The 23,778-nt window shown below is 45.5% G+C and overlaps 1 protein-coding gene across 3 annotated transcripts in view; it reads left to right on the forward strand.

The window, feature by feature from the left end:
• The window catches only part of STAB1 (stabilin 1), a 128,318-nt gene that overhangs the window by 26,917 nt on the left and 77,623 nt on the right, over nt 1–23,778 (forward strand). For all 3 annotated transcript variants that reach the window (XM_030569075.1, XM_030569074.1, XM_030569076.1), the window contains 9 exons: nt 2,582–2,728; nt 5,461–5,523; nt 6,629–6,742; nt 7,204–7,257; nt 13,539–13,619; nt 15,147–15,305; nt 18,007–18,069; nt 20,784–20,885; nt 22,446–22,532. In XM_030569075.1, the coding sequence (XP_030424935.1) occupies nt 2,582–2,728; nt 5,461–5,523; nt 6,629–6,742; nt 7,204–7,257; nt 13,539–13,619; nt 15,147–15,305; nt 18,007–18,069; nt 20,784–20,885; nt 22,446–22,532 (870 nt within the window). The remainder of the gene's footprint in view (nt 1–2,581; nt 2,729–5,460; nt 5,524–6,628; nt 6,743–7,203; nt 7,258–13,538; nt 13,620–15,146; nt 15,306–18,006; nt 18,070–20,783; nt 20,886–22,445; nt 22,533–23,778) is intronic.

The raw sequence follows: 23,778 nt of genomic DNA on the forward strand, positions 1-23,778 counted from the left end.
CCGGTTCTGTTCAGTATCTTCATCAACGATTTAGATGTTGGCATAGAAAGTACGCTTATTAAGTTTGCGGATGATACCAAACTGGGAGGGATTGCAACTGCTCTGGAGGACAGGGTCAAAATTCAAAATGATCTGGACAAATTGGAGAAATGGTCTGAGGTAAACAGGATGAAGTTCAATAAAGATAAATGCAAAGTGCTCCACTTAGGAAGGAACAATCAGTTTCACACATACGGAATGGGAAGAGACTGTCTAGGAAGGAGTAGGGCAGAAAGAGATCTAGGGGTCATAGTGGACCACAAGCTTAATATGAGTGAACAGTGTGATACTGTTGCAAAAAAAGCAAACATGATTCTGGGATGCATTAACAGGTGTGTTGTAAACAAGACACGAGAAGTCATTCTTCCGCTTTACTCTGCGCTGGTTAGGCCTCAACTGGAGTATTGTGTCCAGTTCTGGGCACCGCATTTCAAGAAAGATGTGGAGAAATTGGAGAGGGTCCAGAGAAGAGCAACAAGAATGATTAAAGGTCTTGAGAACATGACCTATGAAGGAAGGCTGAAGGAATTGGGTTTGTTTAGTTTGGAAAAGAGAAGACTGAGAGGGGACCTGATAGCAGTTTTCAGGTATCTAAAAGGGTGTCATCAGGAGGAGGGAGAAAACTTGTTCACCTTGGCCTCCAATGGTAGAACAAGAAGCAATGGACTTAAACTGCAGCAAGGGAGATTTAGGTTGGACATTAGGAAAAAGTTCCTAACTGCCAGGGTAGTTAAACACTGGAATAGATTGCTTAGGGAAGTTGTGGAATCTCCATCTCTGGAGATATTTAAGAGTAGGTTAGATAAATGTCTATCAGGGATGGTCTAGACAGTATTTGGTCCTGCCATGAGGGCAGGGGACTGGACTCGATGACCTCTCGAGGTCCCTTCCAGTCCTAGAGTCTATGAGTCTATGGATTATAGCAGATCCTAACAACACCCCTTGCACCAGACTCTGTGGTGTGCTTCCCGAGAGGCACAGTACAGAAGGCCTAGCTAGGGAGGGAGGGAAAGGTGTCTTTCAGCTTCAGTTAGAGCAATTCCAGAGGCTGACAGTACTCACATTAGCCTGGACCTGCTGCTTATGGGCTATTGTGCCGCCCAGAATTTCTCTGGTTTCTCTCCATCCTAGGCCTGGTTCCTAGCATATCCCTTTGCAGGAGTCTGCAAGCAGAACATACACCAGGTGTGCATTCCCTCAGGGGCAGCTCTCTTTTATTGCCCTTGTGCACTGCTAGGGTGGTATAAAGAGGCGGTGGAAGGGCCCGAATCTGGCCCTTAATTTTTAAAATAGTCAATTTTTTAAAATAATCTGCATATCTGATAAGAGACGCTTTCCCCGGTTATCAACAGTGTATACAATACATATGTCCATGCTGGTGAATGTAGTACGTCTGCCTTCAGAATGTTTGTCCTGTGGGCTAGTAGCTGACAAATTCTGAACCTTTTCCCTTCCAGTCACCCTTTTTCATTGTACAAAATAGATTTTAATGATTGTGCTCTAGTATCTGGGATTTGGGGCGTAGAGTTGGGCGGGGCCATGTTTGGCTATGTTTCCCACCATCCATTGTCCTTTCTTCATCCTGCACCTTTGCCATGTGGCCTTGCACAGCTGACCAAGAGACATTAGTATGTTTCCTCTCTCAATTTCCCAGCCTTGACCTTGGGTCTGTGCTTTGATATATGCAGGTTACACAGAAGGGCAAAGCAGTGTTGGCGGCTGTGGAATCCGAGCTGTGCTTTACAAGGATAATTTTTTTGTTTACTCAGGAGTCTTTCATTTGGAAAGTCTCCCCTTCCTCTTCCTGAGTTGTGTCCAAAGCTTTTAGTGATGTGAACTGGAGTTCAGAGATGGGAGTTGCTATTCAAGAAATGTATGGTACAATGAAAAACACAGGAGAGTGTGGCTGTGCCTGTTTGGTGCTGGACATGATGTTTCTAAATTACCCTAGAGTGTTCAGTTGCACTTTATGCTCAGTGCAGTAGTTGTAGGCATTGTTTGCAGTAAGATGAGACTGATTGCTTTGGCCATATTGGAGTGACCTTTCTCTGGCTTCTGGGGCAAATGAAGGTGATAGCCAGGTCTCATGTTCCAAAGATGCCCCTAGATCCTGCTGCTCCCATGCCCAGAAACATGCAAGCATGCACATAGTCCCTCCTCATGTGTGGTCAATCCAAGCTACAGCATGTTTCTGCTGAATTCATCCTTGTATGATGTAGAGCTTGGCCCTGACAAGAACTCTAGTTCTAAACTGGGGCAAGTCTAATTCTGAGCTTCATGGCTTGATCCCATCTTGGTAATGGGGCTTAACAAGACCTCCAGATCCACACACCCCACAACTCAAAGATTGTGTCCAAGACCACAGCTTGGAGCGGTCCCTAGGATGATATTTATTTATCTTTTCCCTAGTAACCGCAGGTAAGCTCATGGCCATATGTTACACAGAAGCAGGAATTGAATCAAATGAAGTTTTACAGATATATACTCAGAGATCCCTGTGATATATTTTTCATAATGAAATAATCCTGTATTATTATCCCAGTCCTACACCAAGAGCTTTAGGTATCAAGACCTGCCAGGGGAATTGTATACTGTCATTCAGTCGAACATGCCAGCATCCAATGGAATTATACATATTGTTAACACTCTAAGGAAAACAACCAGCTTTCGCAACCTTGGAAATCCACAGGTACATTGAACATTCCTTTTTCTTCTGTCGTTTGAAGGATATGATGAGACACAGGTTATAGAAATACTGTCCAAAGGTTAATCATCTTAAATCAATGGGGCATTTGTTTCATGTATAATGTTATATGTTTTGTTTTCCATTTCTGATTAATCCAGTTCACTTGGTTTCAGAGCACTGTTAAGAAGTAACAACAAACACTCCAAGAGCTGGTTGCAGACTCAGGAGTGAGGGTTGTGCTGGCTTTTGTATAACTAGAGAATTTTAACCTCAGCAGTATAAGACCTAATAATGGATGAGATAGAAGAGGAGTTGTGCAAAATGAGTGAAAGTTTTTCAACAAATATTAAAACTAAGATTTTTTTCATGAGGGGCAATTCTGTCCCCATCAAATTTCACTTTCCCATGAGATGGAATTATATAAATGGTGATGTTTTCATTGAAAGCATGCCCCCCAAAAAGGAAATATTACAAATTTAGATTTTTGCATCTTGAAGCCACTCTTGTAAGGAAGGGCTGTCTTTTGGTTAAGGTTTTGGACCGAGATTCTAGAGTTCTGGATTCAATTCCTAGTTCTGCCACAGATGTTTTCTCCCCTAGCTGGAAGTGGTATTTTTGCTGCTGCTACTGCAGGTATGCCTGTGTATGTTTATATTGTGTTCATAGACAAAGAACTGAATTCTTCTTTGCCCTGCACCTTGTGTACCCATTTACACCCTTGCCAAGTAGATGTAAAATGCTGCCACTCGGCTTTGGTAATGTTTGGGTAGCAACCTATGCTCAGTTTGCACAGATGTAAATGATTCACATAGGGTGCAGGGCAGTGTAGAATCATGCCCATAGAAAATGTGCATATCCTATTTTACAAAGTGGCTAGACTAGAAAGCAGTTATATGTACAAATATCTTGCTTTCTGCTCCTCTCATTGCGTCACATCAATTGTGTGAAGCCCTGTGGCTTTATACAGGGTCCGTTGTCTCCTTCATTGACATTTAAGAATATCCCTGCATTGCCACTTAAGGTACTTCTTTTCATTTTCTTGTATACTGTAGCAGGGTTTAAAGGGTACAGTACTAAAAGAGAGAGCCTTGTAACCTGATCCAGCTCCCACTGAAATCAGTGAGAGCTGAACTGAGTCTTAGATACACAGGTGCTCAGCTACCTCATGGAATAAACATGTTCCTAGACACACAGATAAATGCATAGTAGCTCTGTGCTAACAGCTGTCACTGCTGCTTAGCATGCAATTAACCTGATAGCAAGGCTGGCCCAGCACCCTTCCCTCGGCACATACACCTACCAGCTCCTCAGATGAAACTGTGGCATCAACCACAGTAGCCCCTGCTGCAGCATGCTTGATGGAACCTGGAGAGACCAAGGATTGGGAGTATCCATTAAAGCTGAGATGAAGCAAGAACAATGCTGCTTCGAAAGGAGAGGGTTTTTTTCATCCCACATCTCATGAGTGGAAAACAAGAAGCCTTGAGAGAGTGCAGTGTCAGTTATTGCCTTGTCAGGAGCAGAAGGCACAGGAGGACCATGATAATACTGGTAGCTAGTGTCATGGTCCTACTGTAATAAGCACTGCCTTACTGCAGCTGGTAGATCTGGCCAGCCTGCACGCAAGCAGCAGTGTTTGAAAGTGGTGCATGTATGTTGCAGAGCATGGAGAGACACTGCTTTGTCTGAGACTGCAGGACACAGAGCTTTCTTGGCAGATGATCTTTTTCCATGCACCTTTGGACACTTCCTTCCCATTGTGACACTGTGCCATGAAGAATAATGATGATGAGTTATTTTCTGCAGTGTTATCTCTAGAAACTTGTTTGTATCAGCCCTGGTTGTTGGTTGTGCAGCACTTTCTGATGACTAGTGTGCTAATTCCAGGAACTATCACAGGGCAGTAATCCCATGAAAGGGACACTCTTTCAGTATAGACTTTGACTTTCTGGAATGCCATCAATTATTATTTATTAGTTGTATTACCGTAGAGCATAGGAGCCACAGTCATGCCCCAGGACCCCAGGGTGCTGAGTGCTGTACAAACACAGAACCAAATCTTGGTTATCTTTTTCCTTGCACATTGTCCTTTCAGTCTTTGAATTTTTTGGTGTTTTAAAAAAGCACTATAACTGTTATCAGCACAACAGAAATGTCTGCACAGACAACCCTACCAAAACAAAGGGCACTAGTTTTTCTTCATGTTTTCAGGTGTGTGCATGCATGTAATTTCCTCTCTTGCTTTGCGTCTATTTGCTCTGTTCTCATATGCAGATAGTATAGAGGTATCTTGTTTTCACAGTACAGGATTCTTGTGCACTGCCATTCACTGCCTATGTACAAGAATAGAACTGATTTTGGAAAAGCTGGGGAAAGTATATGGTTCTATCTTTGCAGAGCTGATGAGCACATGTTAGCTCCCACTAAGGTCAGTCTGCGAAAGGCAGAGTCATGCACTGAAAGCAGTGGGAGCTACAAATGTGAATGGTGCTTCTGAAGACTGGGTCTGTTGTGTGTAGGATTGAATCTCAGATCTAAACTACATCAGTCTAAGTTGCTGATTGGTCAACCAGTTATGGCAGATTTTTTTAAAAAATACAATGGGAACTACAGTATTCTATGACTTCTCTAGCGCACAACTTGCAAGTTTTGAAACAAAGGGCGCTCTAGTTCTTGCCTTGATCTCACTTGAATCCCATCCCTTCTTTCCCCTTTCCTTTTATCTCTGCTTGCAGAAAACCATTGGGGAGATCCTTGCTTCAATGGAGATCTTCAGTCGATTTGAAACTATCCTGGAGGTGAGGGTGTTTCAGTCTGTCCCTCAGGGAAGTGCAGTATGGGGGACTGTGAATGTTTGCTGTTACAGCTGTAGTATTAACTCAGGAAACAGGATAGCTGTTCATACTGAAAAACTGCATTTAAAAAAAATAGCTTCAGCAGCTTGACTTTCTGTAGTTGACATTTTTGCAATGTCACCACTTTTATTGGTGAAAAGTGAAAAGTGCAGGTGAAAAGTGCCGGATTGACATCCTGGGGACGGAAGTCTTCTCTTTATCCACAGAAAACAGGTACAGCACAGGCGGCTACAGTTCAATCTTCCCCACCAACGCACTTCAAACCTGAACCAAAGGGGGGCCCACATCTAGGAGAGAGAAGAGAGTAGGTTCTCCGTGGTTCATTCAGTCCATGTCCTCTCTGCTGTGACTGCTAATGAAAGCCTTGATTGTGTTGTGGACACCTGCCCACTAGGAACTGGACTGAAACCACTGTTGCATTTTATACAGACACTTAACCACAAATAGTTTTAAGATGATAATCCCCTGAGGCTCCTGTTCATGAGCCAGATTTGACCTGGTGGCCTACAAGGGAAATGTTCCATATCCTGTTGTTAGTCCCCTGAGCAGTTCAACCCCCCGTAGTGTTACACTCTGAAATATTTTGAAGCCATTCCATCAGTTACTGTTCATTTGCAAAATGCATTAAACACATCTTGGAATATAGCTTTTATTCTATTTTTCTCTCTCTAGTTGTATTCAGATAGAGCCATTAGTCTGAGTATATGTATTCTGGTTTGTGTGAAAGCTTCAATGAGAAAGCATTAGTGAAATGCCAGTTGCTTACAGGAGCTCTGTTTAAACTGTTGTTACGACTGTTTTCTGCCAATAGCTTCTTTGGCTCAGCTGTTTTTCTAGGACAGATTCTTGTCTGTCTATATTAGGACTTTATGCTGCTGCCCATCACAGCAGAATCTGAGCATTTTCAGTATATGTTTATTAGCAGTAGCAAAGTCCCTAGTGGACTACAGGGCCTCTCTGAATCTTCTTCCTTTCTTACAGCCCTTCTTTCACTAACTCATCCTTGTTTTAGACTAAGAAGTTTCGTTCCACTGCTTAATATTTGCAGAACTGTGGCCTGCCTTCGATACTAGATGGACCAGGACCCTTCACTGTGTTTGTGCCAAGCAACAATGGAGTGGATAAGTTAAGAGATGGGAGACTTATTTATCTTTTTACAGAGGTGAGATTTCATCGGTGTTATGGATGAATTCGTTTTGTGACATTAGCTTTCATGGGACAGGTTTGTGTCAAAGGGGGTATGATCAGTTAGTTAGACCAAAATGGTATTGGCAAACTCAATTTTATGCAAAGACTCAAATGCGTGTGATGAGCTTATCTCCGCTGGAAGTTGCTCTTTCCATATTTGAGCAAAGTGTGTCCCAGTTCCTGTAATACTCCAGAAGGAAGCTCTGTTTTTCATGCTGATGTGACCAGCAATGGCAAATGCATCACTAGTTTGGTTATATGGTTAAACGCAGATTTTTTAAAAATTACCTTTCAAGTAAAGATACTGTAAAAATCTACATACAGTTCAAATTCACTATTTACCAGAATGCTTTATTTCAGTTCCCTCTTCTTTGTGCTGAATGCCAAGATAGAGCATCTACTTATTGTCATTATTATCTCCATTTCCCTCCCCAGGGGATAAATAAGCTTCAGGAGCTTGTGAAACATCACATCTACACTGGAGCAGCGGTGAGGCATCTTTGTTTCTAGTGTATAGGAGTCCTTTGGGCCAGCATATATTTAAACACTGACTTGTGTTCAGTTCTTCAGTGTCTCTCTAGCTACCTCTTCAGGGCTTAGGCTTCCCACAGAGGAAGAGAGAGATGTGACAGAGGCCCTGAGGCAGAAAAGCGTTTAAGACATCCCACTGACTTCAATGGGTCTACTCACATGCTTAAAGTTAATCGTGTCTAAGTTCTTGGCTGGATCAGGGCCCTAATGATAAAGCCCTTAGTTTCTTGGGCAGCGGCGGGGAGGTGGGAAGGGGGGGTTGAGAGGGAGAGAGAGGGGGTTGTTTTCTTTAACACTATCATTAAAATGAAACTATTACTCCACACAAACCTATGAGACACACATGGTTGGGTTTTTTCCTTCATTTTCAAAAGGTTAATTAGGAATTTCCAAAGTTTGCCATTAAGATTTATAAATAAGGCAATGTTAAGAGCAATATGTTGGTCCTTTTTGGGTCAAATTCACCCCTGGTGTTAAATGCATTGAAATTAGTGGATTCATACTAAGGATGACTGTCGTGTAATGCATTCCCGTTATCACGGAGTATGGGGGAGTCAGGCCCTGCACCCCTCTTCCTGGGACTCTCAGTGACTCTCAGCCAGCCAAAAAAACAGAAGGTTTGTTGGACAACAGGAACGCAGCCTACAGCAGAGCTTGTAGGCACAACCACGACCCCTCAATCAGGTCCTTCTGGGGGTTCAGGGTGCTTGGATCCCAGCTTGGGATTCCCTGAATTCCACCACCCAGCCCAAAAACGAAACTGCCCAAACCCTCTCTAGCAGGCTCCCCTCCTTTGTCCAGCTTCCCTGGCAAAGGTGTTTAGTCCCCCTCTCCCCTGCCTGGCTCAGGTTACAGGTCCAGGTCCTGTCCCTCACCTAAAGTCACTCTCTGCTCTCCCATCCCCCACACAGACAGTTCCTACTCCATCACACTTGTGTAGTCTAATATTTCCAAAAGATCCAGGCTTTTTTCCTTTCTGTTCTAGATGTTTTTACATATAATTTGAGACTTGTGAAAGGTGTCAGATTGCCAGTTCTGGAGCCCTCTACCCACATAACTGGTAGAGCACAGATAGTGGCATATCCACTCCAACATGCCTCAATCTTGACCTGGCAGGAGTTCAGCTTCCAGGCCCACTTAAAAAGAACTGGAGTATTTGTGTTTAGTTTCTAGATTAGGCATATTTGCTGAGATTGCCAACAAAGGAACCAGTTAATACCAGTTTTGTTAATGAATTTTGTGCTATGGACACCTGCCCACTAGAAACTGGACTGAGATCCACCAAATTCATTGCACATAGGCCACTGAATGGCTGCCAGTCTGTGGTAACTTTTTGACCATTCTGAATCGTAGCTATTGGCAACCAGTGCTTGAATCATCAAGGCTCAAAATATCTGATTTTACAGAAATAAAAAAAATTAAATATATTCTTCTTTTTAAAAAAAAATCAACCTGTTTTAAAATTAAATTTAAAATCAGTGCTACCTATATTGAGGCGTGTAAGCCGGTCGTGTCGGGGCTCGTCCCTCTCAGGCGCGGCGGGGAGCCAGCGCGCCTCCTTACGCACTGCAGTCCGGGTAGGCTTAGCCCCTCGGCAGGTGTTGAGCGGGGTACAAGGTCTGTACACAAGGTAGAGCCCCGGCCCTCTAGCTGGGGTCGGGGCTCTCAAAGTAAACAAGCCCAGCTGTTGGACAGGGTGGCCAGTAATAGTCCAGGCTCAGGCCTCTACCAGGGGCTGAGAAAACACAGTATCAGCCCAGGCCCCTGGACAGGGCGGGCACTAATAGTTCAGATTCAGGCCCCTAGCAGGGGCTGAGCAAACACAGTATCAGCCCAGGCCCTTGGACAGGGCGGGCAGTAATAGTTCAGGCTCAGGCCTCTAGCAGGGGCTGAGCAAACACAGTATCAGCCCGGGCCCTTGGCTCGGGCGGGGCACCAAACACAAGTCTAATTAGCTCTGGCCCTTTGGGTCAGGGCAGAGCAGTGGCAAAGTCAAAGGGGCCCAGCCCTTGGTTCGGGCGAGGCACCAAACACAAGTCTAATTAGCTCTGGCCCTTTGGGTCAGGGCAGAGCAATGGCAATAGGCAGGAAGAGGGGGAGTCTGCCACCCGGTTACCTAGCAGCGGTCCAGACCCGCTGCAGTCAGTGGGGATCCTGGCCGCAACACACTGACATGGGTTCAGGCTCTTCCGGAGCCAAACCAGGGTCGGCTATCCCCGGGCTACTTCCAACCTCCCCCTCTCTGGGTACCTGGTCCTTGCCAGCGTCGTCTGGTGGGTCCCAGACCATGGGTTTCTCCGGGTACCGGTCGTGGGGAAGCTCAGGCCACTCCTCGGGGTATCGGGCACACGGCAGGTCAGGCCGACGTTCCTCCGGGTACCGGGTCTGAGGCAAGTCCAGCCAGAGCTCCTCTGGGTAGTGGGCGCGGGGCAGGTCCAGCCAGCGTTCCTCTGGGTAGTGGGCGCGAGGCAGATCCGGGCAGCACTCCTCCGGGTAATGGGCGCGGGGCAGGTCAGGCCAGCGCTCTTCTGGGTAGTGGGCGCGGGGCAGGTCCGGCCCGGCAGGAGCCCGGGCACCAGCGTCTGTCTTCTCCGGCAGCCTGCACCCAACTGAGCGCTGGGGCCAGGCTTTTATACTTCCTGTCCCACCCCTTGACTTCCGGGGGGCGGGGACAGGCTGTGCTGACTCCGCCCACTGAGGCACCTGCTCTGGCTCGTCCCTCTCAGGCGTGGCGGGGAGCCAGGCCGCCTCCTTACAAGGCCTAAATTTACTATAGTCTGTTAAAATAATCATAATAGATAAAAATGCTACATTAATAAGCCCTCAAATTGTAATGAGTTAAAGGGAGCTGTTTTTTAAATTATATTTAGAATCAGTGAGTAACTGTCTTTAATTTTTGATGCTGGGTCAGGATTTAAGTATGTCACAGTGTCAGGTATTGTATTTTCAGTCTTTACAATGGAGCAAATGCTGGTGTTGACATTTTTCTAAATGTCAGTTGAGGAAACAGATTGGGAGTCGAAAAAGCTTCTTTTCCTCTGCCAATCTATGAGTAAAACAAGGTGTGAGCAGATGAGATCTACTGGTTCTAAAAACATGCAGGACACGATGTCCAGAAACAATCAGTTCAATTCACTAGCTAACTTAGTTTTAAGAGCAAAACATTGTCAAACATTTTTCTTATGTTTCCAGCACATTTAAGAGTTTTGTTTAACTAATAAAAAAATTTTAAAATGCTGTTTTTATGCATTTTTTAATGAATTCCAGTTTCTGTCCAAATGCAGCGTGAAACAAATCACAAGCAAGAAGTTAACCATCTAGGACAGATTTGGGCAAACTGTGGCCCGCAGGACCCTCCTGCCCAGCCCCTGAGCTCCTGGCCTATGAAGCCAGCTTCCCCCAACCCTCCCCTGCTGTTCCTCCTCTTGCGCAGCCTCAGCTCCCCCCGGTGCAATGCCCTGGGTGTCAGGGCTGCAAGCTTCTGGGGCAGCACAGCTCCAGAGCCGGGGCCTGACGTGGTGCTCTGTGCTGTGCGGTACATGGCTGTCTCCAGCTGGGTCGCCACCAGTCACCAGTGCTCCGGGCAGCACAGTAAGGGGCAGAGGAGTTCAGGGTGGTGGTCAGGGGCTGGGGGGTGGCTAGGGGTTGGGGCGGTCAGAGGGCAGGGAACGGGGGGTAGCATGGGGGTAGGAGTCTCGGGGCAGTCAGGAATGAGAGGAGAGGTTGGATGGGGTGGCGGGGGACAGTCAGGGGCAGGGGGTCCATGTGGTCAGGGGACAGGTAGCAGGGTAGGGGGTGGATGGGCACGGAGGCTGGGCTATGTCTGGCTGTTTGCGGAGGCACAGCCTCCCCTAACCGGCCCTCCATACAAATTTCCGAAACCTGATGCAGACCTCAGGCCAAAAAGTTTGCCCGCCCTGATCTAGGAGATAGGAAATTCATCAATTTGACATGAAAAAAAAATGTAAAAATAAAGATTCTAAGTAACAGTATAATTGCTTAAATAAATGTGTATTAGTTATAGTGTTATCTTTCAGGTTAGCAAAAAGAAGGACCAGATTTAGTGGAAAGGCTGTATTTAGTTACTATATAGTGCTTACATGGTGCACAGACCTTGTGCTAGTGCTCTGCATGGGGGTGAATTTCATCTGGTGAGAACATACTCCCTTTTGTTTGTGTTTTTTCTTTATTGTTTTTTTTGTTTTGGTCCAGCACAACTAACACTCATATTTCATCATCTCAGATAAGGCCTGGTCCAAAGCATATACAAGTCAATGAGAGAACTTCCATTGACTTCACCGGCTTTTGATCAGTACCTAATTCCTTGATGTGAGTTTACTTTTAGTTATCTGATCCTGTAGACACAAAAAGTGTTGATTTATATCATAGGTGAGCTGTTAATGTGAGGTTCTTAGCTACCTCCCTTTATTCTCTACTTTTTATAAAGCTGTCCAGGTTAAGAACAGAAGTGTGCAAATGACAACCATTTTCCAACATGATTTGTGCTACAGCAGCCTGGTCTCTCTGTTCAGGGAAGGCAATTATTGTTATGTTTTGCAAACATACTCTAGACCAGTGGTTCTCAACCAGGGGTACGCAGAGGTCTTCCGGGGGTACATCAGCTCATCTAGATATTTGCCTAGTTTTACAACAGCCTACATAAAAAGCACTAGCAAAGTCAGTATAAACTAAAAGGTCATACAGACAATGACTGGTTTATACTGATCTATATACTGTACACTGAAATGTAAGTACAATATTTATATTCTAGTTGATTTATAATTATAGGGTAAAAATGAGAAGGTCAGCAATTTTTCAGTAAGTGTGCTGTGCCACTTTTGTATTTTTTTTTTGTCTGATTTTGTAAGCAAGTAGTTTTTAAGGGAGGTGAAACTTGGAGGTACTCAAGACAAATCAGAGTCCTGAAAGGGGTACGCTAGTCCAGAAAGGTTGAGTCTGGCTCTGGGCCATTCCCCCCCACAAACAGCAGGCCCCCAAAAGGTACCCCCCACCACACCCTGTGATAACATTTTTTCCTAGATCTGGACCTTAACCTCCAAAATATGGGTGTTAGCATGAAAACCTCCAAGCTTAGTTACCAGCTTGGACCTGATAACGCTGCCACCAGCCAGGGATTTATACAGTGCCTAGCTCACTGTGGTCTCCCCAAAACCTTCCCTGGGGGACCTCCAGACTCAGATGCCTTGAGTCTTACAACAAAGGGAAATAACCCCCTCCCCTTGTTTCCTGGTTACTTCCTCCCAGGCTCCCCTCCCTGGACGACCCTAGGAGATTCCCTGCTTCCAGTCCTGGAAACACAAGTACCGAGAGAGCTAATCTCTCTTCCGCCCTCACCCAGAGGGTATGCAAAATCAGGCTTAGTAAATCTAACACAAAGAGATTTTCCCCCTGATTTCTTCCTCCCACCAATTCCCTGGTGAGCTGCAGACTCAATTCCCTGGAGTCTCCACTAAAGAAAAACTCCAACAGGTCTTAAAAAGAAAGAAAAATACATTAAAATAGTCTCTGTATAAGGTGAAAATATACAGGGTCAATTGCTTAAGAAAAAAAAGGTGAATAAACAGCCTTATCCAAAAAGAATACAATTCAAAACACTCCAGCAACTATACACATGTAAATACAAAAAAAACAATATAAACCTATTGTCTTACTATCTTTGTACTTACAACTTGGAAACAGAAGATTAGAAAGCCAGGAGATAGAAAAATCACTCTCAGAGCCGAGAGGGCACAGACACAAGACAAAAAACAAAGAACTCACACCCAAAACTTTCCTCCACCCAGATTTGAAAAAAATCTTGTTTTCTGATTGGTCCTCTGGTCAGGTGTTTTAGGTCACTGCTTGTTAACCCTTTTTTAGGTGAAAGAGACATTAACCCTTAGCTATCTGTTTATGACACACCCCTCCAGCAGCAGCCCTTGGAACACCCCCCCCCAAAGGTTTAGGCAGGTGTATTTATAGTACAAGTCATGGAGAGGTCACAGGCTGGGAATTTTTGTTGATTGCCCATGTCCTGTCGATGACATTTATTAAAAATTCCTATGACTAAATCATAGCCTTAGTCATGTGTATTTTGCAGAGGAAAGTTTAAATATTAGTCAACTTTTCAAAGCTGGTTTAGGGAAAGAATGTGTAGTGATTCTGAAATACATACAGCTCTCTCTCCTCCTCCAGTTTGTTTTTCATAGCATTGTCTCCTTTTTGTATATATATTTCAGGTGACTGCAGAGAAGCTGATAACAATGCCACAGATTATAACCATGGCAAACCAGATACTTACCATCAATATCACTGAGAATGTAAGTGCCACTTGCTAGATATGGGCTGAAACCAAACCCAAAATATAAACACTCAAAACTTTGGGACAGTTTGGTTCTGGATGTGACAGTCGGGATCACAGAAACCCTCTTGGGGCTGCCAACTGATGTTCCAAGACTACTTCTGCCCCTGCTTTCCCTGCCAGCTTGGGAAGCCAGCACCCTGTCTTGTTGAGCCAGACACGTCAGTCTGCTCCAGCACAGATCCAGGGTCTGAACCATGTGCCCCAAAGCTGCAGACTCAACTGAAAGCAGCTAACAGAAGTGTTCCTGTCTTTAACACTCAGATGCCCAACTCCCAATAGGGTCCAAACTCCAAATAAATCAATTTTATCCTTTATAAAGCTTATACAGGGTAAACTCATAAATTATTTGCCCTTTATAACACAGAGAGATATGCACAGCTGTTTGCCACACCGCCCCCCCCCCCAGGTATTAATACATACTCTGGGTTAATAAATAAGTACAAAGTTATTTTATTAAATACAGAAAGTAGGACTGAAGTGGTTCCAAGTAGTAAGAGACAGAACAAAGTGAATTACCAAGTAAAATAAAATAAAACACGCGAGTCTGAATCTTAATACAGTAAGAAAACTGAATACAGATGAAATCTCACCCTCGGTGTTCCAGTAAGCTTCCTTTTACAGACTAGTCTCCTTCTAGTCTGGGTCCAACAATCACTCACACCCCTTGTAGTTACTGTCCTTTGTTCCAGTTTCTTTCAGGTATCCTTGGGGGTGGAGAGGTTATCTCTTTAGCCAGCTGAAGACAAAATGGAGGGGTCTCCCAGGGGTTTAAGTAGACTCTCTTGTGGGTGGAGACCCCCTCCTCTCTCCCATGCAAAGTCCAGCTCCAAGATGGAGTTTTGGAGTCACATGTCCATGCATGACCCAGTTACAGGCAGCAGCCATTGTTTACATGCTATCCTGAACGTCCTCAGGTAGACTTCTTATGTGGATTGGAGCTTTCCAAGATTCATTGTCCTTTAAGTGTTTCTTCATTGGGCACTTAATTTGCACATTCCTTTCTCAAGAAGCTGGCCAAATGCTTTACTAAGGCTACTTAGAAATCAAGCAAGTATACAGCCAATATTCATAACTTCGAATACAACAATGACACATGCATACAAATAGGATGAATAGATTCAGTAGATCATAACCTTTATAGAGATATTACATGGCATATGTAGCATAAAACATATTCCAGTTATGTCATGTATATACATTAATAAGCATATTTCCACGAAGCCTTATGGGATGCACCGTCACACTGGAACAGGACTTTGTGACTCAGGCCAACTCTATGTCTTCTGCTTACTAAACTAGATTTCTTTAAAGCTATTATGCATTCTCCCCTCCTGTCCCATGCATGATTTCCACTAGGAAAGATGGATATTGTGTGCTGATATTGAAGAGACTGCCTATTGTAATTTACCAGCATTTCTCCTTACATTGTTTGAGTGGGAATGACTTAGGGTATTGATTTTGTTTTGGGGTTTTTTCTGAACAGGGGAGAATTCTTTTGGATGATTCTGGGATTCCTTTAAACAAGAGGGACATTGTGGCATCAAATGGTATCATTCATACCTTGGATGGCATCTTCATTCCTCCTTCAATAATCCCCATTCTGCCTCAGAGGTGCAATGAAGAACAGCACAAAATCATAGCAGTAAGTCAAGTTTTTCCATTCTTTCCCCCAGTGGATGTGTAGCAAGGTGAAGACTCACCAACGTGGCACCTCCTGCTGGTCATCTCGGAAATTAGCTCTCCAGCATATGAGGCGCCCTCTGCAGGCTGATGTCTCACTTACTGCAGGCCCTGTGTCCCTCCCAAACCCCAGTGCCCTTTACCTCAGGGTTCTGCCCAGCAGTACACCCACACTCCGGGTCTCCCCTCCCAGGGGACCCCCCAACCCTCAAACACACCTTGCCTCAGTGGCTACTGCTAGTCATCATCTAACCCCCACTCCCTGGGGCAGACTGCAGTTTGTAATGGCCACTCATCGTTGGCAAGGGGGTTGGACTGCTGCCTCTGCCTATCCCCAGGCTGCACCTCTGTAGCCCCAGTACCTTTGTAGGCCTTCAACAAGGCCTCAGCCTCGGGGTTTACCAGGCTGGAGCTCCCAAGCTCCTATTGCCCTTCCCCAACACTGCTCCACCTCAGGTACCTTGCTCCCAGGCAGCTAGCCCTTCCCACTCCAGGGCTGGAGTGAGACTCCTCCAGCTCCTGGCCCCCAGCCCTCTTATAAGGCCAGCTGGGCCAGGATTGGAGCTGGCCACAGATGTGGCTGCTTCCCCAATCAGCCTAGCTTGGCTGCTTTTAACCCATGTTCTCCAGGAGTAGGGCAGCTCCCCACTACAGCGTGCTATAGAAAAACCTAAGATAGACTATATTTGAGCACAGAAGATGTGTCTGTGGGCTTGTCTACATCACAAAGTTGCAGCGCTGGTGAGGGGGTTACAGCGCTGCAACTTAGGAGGTGTACACATCTGCAGGGCATCACCAGCGCTGCAACTCCCTGTTTGCAGCGCTGGCCGTACTCCCGTTTTGTCTCGGGTGTAGAGGATCCAGCGCTGGTGATCCAGCGCTGGTAATCAAGTGTAGACACTTACCAGCGCTTTTCTTGACCTCCGTGGAATAAGCAGGTATCCCAGCATACCTGAGGAAGCCTCTGGTAATCAAGCAGGTCTCCTTCCCCGGTTTGCTCTCGCGTTCCCCGAACCCCCGAGCAAGCAGGTCTCCTTCCCTGCGGTTTGCTCTCGCGTTCCCCGAACCCCCGTGCAAGCAGGTCTCCTTCCCTGCGGTTTGCAGGGGGGTTCGGGGAACGCGAGAGCAAACCGCGGCGAAGCTGGTCTCCTTCCCCGGTTTGCTCTCGTGTTCCCCGAACCCCCCTTGAAGCCGCCCAACAGCGCTGCAGTGTGGCCACATCTAACACCACTTGCAGCGCTGGTTGCTGTAAGTGTGGCCACTCTGCAGCGCTGGCCCTATACAGCTGTACTAATACAGCTGTAACAACCAGCGCTGCAAAATTGTAGATGTAGACATACCCTGTGTATTCTCACACTGTGAATTAAATTCACCCCCATTATGATCCCTGGCACTAGACTGCCTCCATAGCTAGCCAGTGTATGTGCTGTGAGCATTTCTTCTGCTAACGCTTCCACACCACCTTGCTGGGAAGTCAGCTGTTTTCTCTTAGGGTTGGGTTTTGTTTTGCTTTTTTGGCAAAAGACTTAGAGCAGCACTTTTTTCCTCCTACCCAAGATATCCATGATTCAGAAAGGTGTTCAGCTCTTCAGAGGGCTGCTATTTGGGAATTGTTTGAGATGCAGTCCTTCCTGTTTATACCAGAGCTACCAACCAGTTTGATAATGCCTGATCACCTGACTCTGAACGTCTGTCTCCTATTAGTTTGGACTGGGAAGCAGGAAGAGCTTCCGCTCAGTCACAGCTATTTTGTTGCTATAAAAGCCGAATCATATTTATTTATTTATGCAAACTAAATCTTTTCAAATGCACTTTGGCTTTGCAATGCCTACTGATGGCACTTTTTCAAAGAGGCTGGCTGCTGTCCTGTTGAAGTCACTGCAGGAAAACATAGAGACGCAGCAAGTGCTGATCCTACAATGAAAGGCATGCATCTCCATCCTCCCACACAGCAAATCTCTCCAGCATCCCTCATTTTCGTCCCAAATTCCCTATGTTCCACACAATTTGGTGCCCCGTCACTTCTATTGTTGAAAATTATTTACATCTAAAATGAAGACTCACTGCACTGAGGCTACAGAAAGAGTCATTTACACTGAAGGAAGGAGCTTATTCTGGGTATTTTTCACACACACTGTCCCACATTTGGGCCAGAGCTAGTTCATGTGTATGTTTCACAGGCTCCACTGAAGCCAGTGGGGCCCATCACAGGTCTGAGGTCCACTTGTGTGCCCCAGTAATAGCCCAGAAGTGACATAAGAGTCCACAATACTTCTGGATGTCGTGAGATCTAAAGCATTAACTGCAAATCACAGCTTCCAACACAGCTACAAACAGTATCTACTAGCCAAAGCCCTGACTGGTTTGTCCTCATCTCACAGAGATGTACCTGTGTATAAACCAGCACTTTGAGATGTGAGCAATACCCACAGTAATTATCTGGGAAACATTTTTTCTTTAAATGAAAAACTCACCTTGTTCCTCAACCTTTACTTCTTAAAACTTCTTTGGTCATATTTCTTATTATGGCCCAAAAAAAGGTGTCATAAGGAATATTTCTGTATTGTTCTTCATGTATGAGCATAAAATGGGGTTATGTTTGAGTGTGTATAAATGCAAATACTCTCATAGGAAGGACTTTTATTCTCTTGGTTTTATAACAGGGCTCTTGTGTTGATTGTGGGGCCATGAACACCAGCGTTTGCCCTCCTCACAGCACAAAAATGGTAAATACTTTGTTTGTATTATAATAGCACCCATTGTGCTAGACACTACAGATATATAGTAAGAGTGCTGATAACTCAAAGAGCTTACAATCTAAATAGACAAGACAGACAACGGGTGGGAGGGGAAACTGAGACACAGTGAGGGGAAGTGACTTGCTCAATGTCACAAAGCAAGTCAGTGACAAAGCCAGGAGTGTAACCCAGGTCTCCTTGGTCCTAGTCCAAGACTTAATCCACTGGTCTATGCTGCCTTTGTTTCTGAAGTGTGCAGAACCTGATCACTGGAGTGACATGAAGCATTGTGTGTGTTAAGTGAAACTAGACTTTTAACACCCTGACTCCACCAGAGACAGAATCTTTACTACCAGCCAAATCTTGAAGCCCAACCATTGTCATCCTGCCCTTTTCAACGAGCTAATCAACTGCCACTCAAAGGAATCACCAACCTTAATTCTACCAAAACCATGTTGTTGTTCCTATAGTGTAGTGGTTTTCAAAGTTCAGGTCGTGACCCAATACTGGGTCGCAGAATGCAAGGCACTGGTTTGCCTTGCTCAGCACCCAGGATCCATGGCGGCCAGCCAGTAAAAACTAGTAGTCCCCTCTACCGGTTCTGATGCTGTGCTGCACCCTGTAAGCAGCCAGCATCAGGTCCAGCTCATAGACAGGAGGTCCGCACACTGCCCCTGCCCGAGCACTGGCTCCACATTCCCATTGGCCGCATGCCCCAATCTCCTGCCCCAGCCCTAAGCTTCCCCCCAAACCCGGAGCCCCCCACCAAACCTGGGCCCTTTATCCCTGGCTCCACCCCAGAGCCCGCACTCCCATCTTAGAGCCCTGACCCCTCCCACACCTTGTCCCTCTGTCCCAGCCCTGGCCTCCCACAAACCCGGAGCCCTCTCCTGCACCCCAAACTCCTTATCCCTGGCCCCACCCCAGAGCCCACACCCAGGCCCAGAGCCGGGACCCCGTCCTGCACCCCAACCCCTAGCCCAGAGTCCCTTCCCACACCCCAAACCCCTCATTCCTGGCCACACCCCACAGCCCTCACCCCTGCACCCTAACCCTCTTCCACAGCCCTGAGCCACCTCCTACACCCCAAACCCTCATCCCCAGCTCCATTGGATCGTGAGCATCAACATTCTTCTTCAGTTAGGTCACCAGGAAATAAGTTTGAAAACCACTGCTCTAGTGGGAACATGCACATGTTGTATCTTGGTCACTGGAAAGATGCAGCAAACCTGTTGTGCAGTGACTCACTTGTCTAGCCCAATTCTTGGTGGGCTCACTTTTGGTTCAGACAACCTGATTGGCACATGTTGAGTCTGCCAGGCTGAGATGAGTCCACACATGGCTCTGACTGACAGAGTGACTAGAGTTTGTCTGAAGCAGGCTGGAAGTGGTTGCTGCTTGGGTGTCGCTGGTGGATGTTCCTGCCAGGTGAAGTCAGCTCTTGTTTTGTTGTTGAAGGTGGAGTTCAGTCCCATCAGATCTGCTGTTGATTCCAGTGTGTTGAGTCACAAATGCATTCTGCCTTCTACCTAGTCCCAGCTATGTGAAATGTTTTGCTCCTAGTAGAGGGACAAATCCTGCAGTCCTTACTCAGTCCAACTCCCACTAGAGTTAATTTTGTATGAGTTAAGGATATGAGACCAATCTCAGACTGGGCACTCTAAGAAAACAAGAAAAATATAAGTTGAGATAGTCTAAAGACCCTATTTCATTTAAAAATGACTTAGGGACTTCATTATTTGTACAGTTTTTGTCTTGATTTTTCAGGGTGCCAGCCATACTGAAAAGTTGAAAAACATATTTGTTTTGAGTCGAACAAAACCTTTTTTTCAACCTAGAAACTAAACCTTTCTGTTTCGGTTTTGAACTGTTAGAACTTTTTTAAAATAAAATTGAAGAAAATGTTACCCACAGTCTCCAACAACTATCATCTTTCTCCTGCTGTGAGACAGCAGCATCTTGCTTCCCAGCTGTGGACAAAGACCATCAGAAACAGTCATGCTGCTGTGGGCAGGTTTTGCTCCCAAGATACAAAGTGCTTGGCTAAGATTTTCAAAACTAGTAAGTGATTTTCGGTGGCTCAGTATTTAGGTGCCCACATTCTGAGACCTTGAAGGGATCTGATTTTCAGAAAAGCCCCTTTTAGGTATCTCAATTTGGACATCTAAAAATGGAGCCACCCAAACACACTAGTAACTTCTGAAAACTTTGGCCCTGAGTTTGCACTCTAACGGTAACTGGTGAAGTTAGAGGCATTGTGGGGCTAAGTTCGTCCATAGAACAATTCCTCTGAAGTCACTAGAGTTACCCCAGTGATTATTTCCATCTCTCATCTCTTTCTCTTTATGGGAGTGCTAGCAAGTTAACTTGCTCCCATCATGTGCATTGTTGGCTTGTTAACCAAACAATATAGAGACTTGTTTGTGACCCAGTTTTTCAGTAACTGCATTGCTCTGACTTAGCACGAGCTGTGTGATCAGAACAGATGGCCATCGCTAGGGTCTGATTTATGGACTCTTGTGAGGCAGAGGAAGCAGTTGTATGCCTTCCAGTACAATAGGGTCTCCATAATGATATCTAGTTCACCTTGACACTTTCATGAACTTCCTCAGCTCAATGCTAGACAGTTAGCCTTTGCAGCAGGGGGCAGGGAGAAAGCATAAACATGGCTGTTCTGCTAATGACTTGTTTCGTTTCTGAAGGCTCAGGAGGTCTATCCAAGTGAATGTGTCTACGTCCATGATCCATTAGGCTTGAATGTCCTGAAGAAGGGCTGTGCCCGGTACTGCAATCAAACCATTCTGGTAAGTGTGATGTACAGTATCCAAGGGCACATTCTAATTCAAGGGAGCTTTATTTGGCATCTCCTGGCTTGGCTAGAGGAAAATGTTTTGCCTTGAACCGAGTGGTTCCCAATTGGAGTACAAGTGGCAGGGAGGAGGAAGTGCTCCCACACTAAGGGTATGTTTACCCTGCAGTTGGGAGGTCTGATTGCAGCATATGTAGATGTACCAGAGCTAGCTTTGAGCTAATCTAACTTGAGTAAAAATAGCCATGAAGCATGGGTGATGGCACAGCTAGATCCACCCACCCAGACCCCTGGGTACGTACTCAGGTCAGTGACTACCTCCCATGCTATTGTGGCTTCATTGCTTTTGTTACTGGCTCATCCATGTCAGAGCTAGCTCAGATTGTCTAAACGAGCTTCCGTCACATCTCCCAACTGCAGGATAGACATACCCTAAAGGTATGTATATACTTCATGCCAGGAGTGTGAGTCCCAGCTCAAGGAGACAAACCCGCACTAGCACTGATCCAGTTAACATGCTAAAAATTGTGTGTAGCACCAGCAGTGGGAAGGGCTAGCTGTCCCCAGTGCACACCCAGCTGAAGCCATAGATACATATTCAGGGCAGCTAGCTTCTACTGCTCATGCTGCTGTGGGTATGCTATTTTTAGCATGCTAACTCAATCAGATCTAGTGTGAGTATGTCTCCTTGAGATGAGAATCACACCCCCTGCTCAAAGTATATCTATAGCCTGTCCTGTCACTGGACTGGGGGTGGATTGCACTAATTGGGGAAGTTCCCTCCTAGGGGTAAATATTTAGCAAAACATGAGGATTGATCTGCATGACTCCCCGGTTAAGTGCAGATTGAAGCTGCGTGGCTAAATCTACACAAGCCACCTTGAATGTGACAGGCTGTGGTGGAGGAAACACCGTAGCAGAGAGCATGGTATTTACAACTTCTGTCACAGAGCGCCATGCATGTCTCAAAGGAAGCAGAGTGCAGTTAGAGAGTGCACGCTAAGCTTGCAGAGGGATCGTATCCTGTTGTTGAAACCCTATCAAGTGTTTTGGGAAACAGCCTCATCCTGGCTAGAACTGTCATGGTGCTTGCAAGTGATCAGACATCAGGGAGCCAAGCGTACACGTGGATGCGTGACCTTGTGAAATGATGCAGCTTTTGGCAAGGATGGACAAAGGGCAGACATGGTCCAGAACAATCAAAAACACAAGGCCTCAAAATCCAGCTCATGGGCAGGAGGGGAGGGAAGTATGTTTTGCTAGGGGAAAAAAAAACCTGGTTGGATATCGTAAGAGGGTGTTGCTAGGGGGCGGAAATCAAGGTGTGGGGGATATTGGAGGCATAGTTGAGAATCCAGGTCAAATAGTCCTTTTGATTAATCCACTGCCACTGGAAGAGCTGAATTTAATATTGGAAATGGAGAATGGCAGACCTGTAGTCTGAGCACTGAGAGGAACAAGAGAAAAAGATCTGAGTTCAGACCAAATACGTGTTGTTTGGTGTTTAATACACTAAGATTCTCCACGTGGTGTACCAATGTTATGTCTTTTTCAGAAACCTGGGTGTTGCAAAGGATTCTTTGGTCCTGACTGCACGCCATGCCCTGGTGGATTCTCCAATCCATGCTATGGCAGAGGGAATGTAAGTGCACCAGAACCCACTATGTTGGACCCGTGGTTGGATTATACTAGCCTTTTCGAACTCCTAGTGGGAAGCTGGGGACTTTGGTTATCTGCATCCAATTAGCAGTGTTTACCAGGAATTCACATTCTTTGCACCAAACATGGAAATTATCAGTGTCTTGTGCTCAACTTTGCAAAGGCCAAAGAAACAGAACACACAAAACTTGGGTATAGACAAAGGATGGGAAGGACATAATCTTAATCCTGTTACTCTTGCTTTCCATCTTAAAGGGTGGCTATATCTTGTCTTTGCTTCTTTCTTTCTCTGCCTCTTTCTCTCCTGACAAGAGGCATCATTTACAGTCTAGAGAAAGAAAGGACAGTGTCTGTGCTGTACATAGTTATTGATTTCTGTATACTATACCTTTAAATGTGAGAAGTCTGCCTGTCTGGCAGGCTTGTGAGAAAATTAAAGACAGACAATCTTACAGATGGGGAGCGAGGCATTTCTTTTTGTCTCCTGGAGATAGGAAACAAAATCATAGCTACGCACACCAAAATGTCTTGTACTGAGATTAATGCCTCTTCTAGGATTTATACCATTGTAACTCGGAGCAAAATGTGTCCAATATAGGGTGACCAGATGTCCCGATAAAATCGGTACCATCCCGATATTGAAGTGTTTGTCCCGCGTCCTGACTGATGTTTGGTTGGGACGCAATCTGTCCAGATATTTTGCGGTACTTTTTTTTTTTTTTATCTGCCGGTGGACCTCCCCCTGCCCCCGCAATGTGTCCCGATATTTTCTTCCTCTCATCTGGTCACCCTAGTCCAATAGCTACCACTCATAACTAACTCACATTACATGCACATGTGAATGTATACAAGTTGTTAATGCCCTGCACAGAAGTGAAGTACTACATGTTGTATTTGCAAGGCAAGTTATGGCTGCTGTTGGAACTAAACTTAACATTTCCAGGCTATTGTGCTTTCAGATCTCACTATAATGTTTTATTCATTGAGCATATTTTTTCACAATAACAGTGTAAATCTGGGTGCATAACAGATATCACAGTGTGACATACAATAGGCAGGGATAACTTTTCTCTCTTGTAGAAGAAGACTCGATCAAGGCTATGTATTAATATATATTCAGGGCTGATCCTTCTGAACAAAATAACCCTCAGAGCCAAACCCATGGGAAGAACAATATGTGCTCATGTGCTGCAATTCCAAATGGTATTTGTCAGTGTGTAACTCTGGGG

The sequence above is a fragment of the Gopherus evgoodei genome, chromosome 7 (assembly GCF_007399415.2).
Source record: "Gopherus evgoodei ecotype Sinaloan lineage chromosome 7, rGopEvg1_v1.p, whole genome shotgun sequence".
In the NCBI taxonomy this organism is placed as follows: domain Eukaryota; kingdom Metazoa; phylum Chordata; order Testudines; family Testudinidae; genus Gopherus; species Gopherus evgoodei.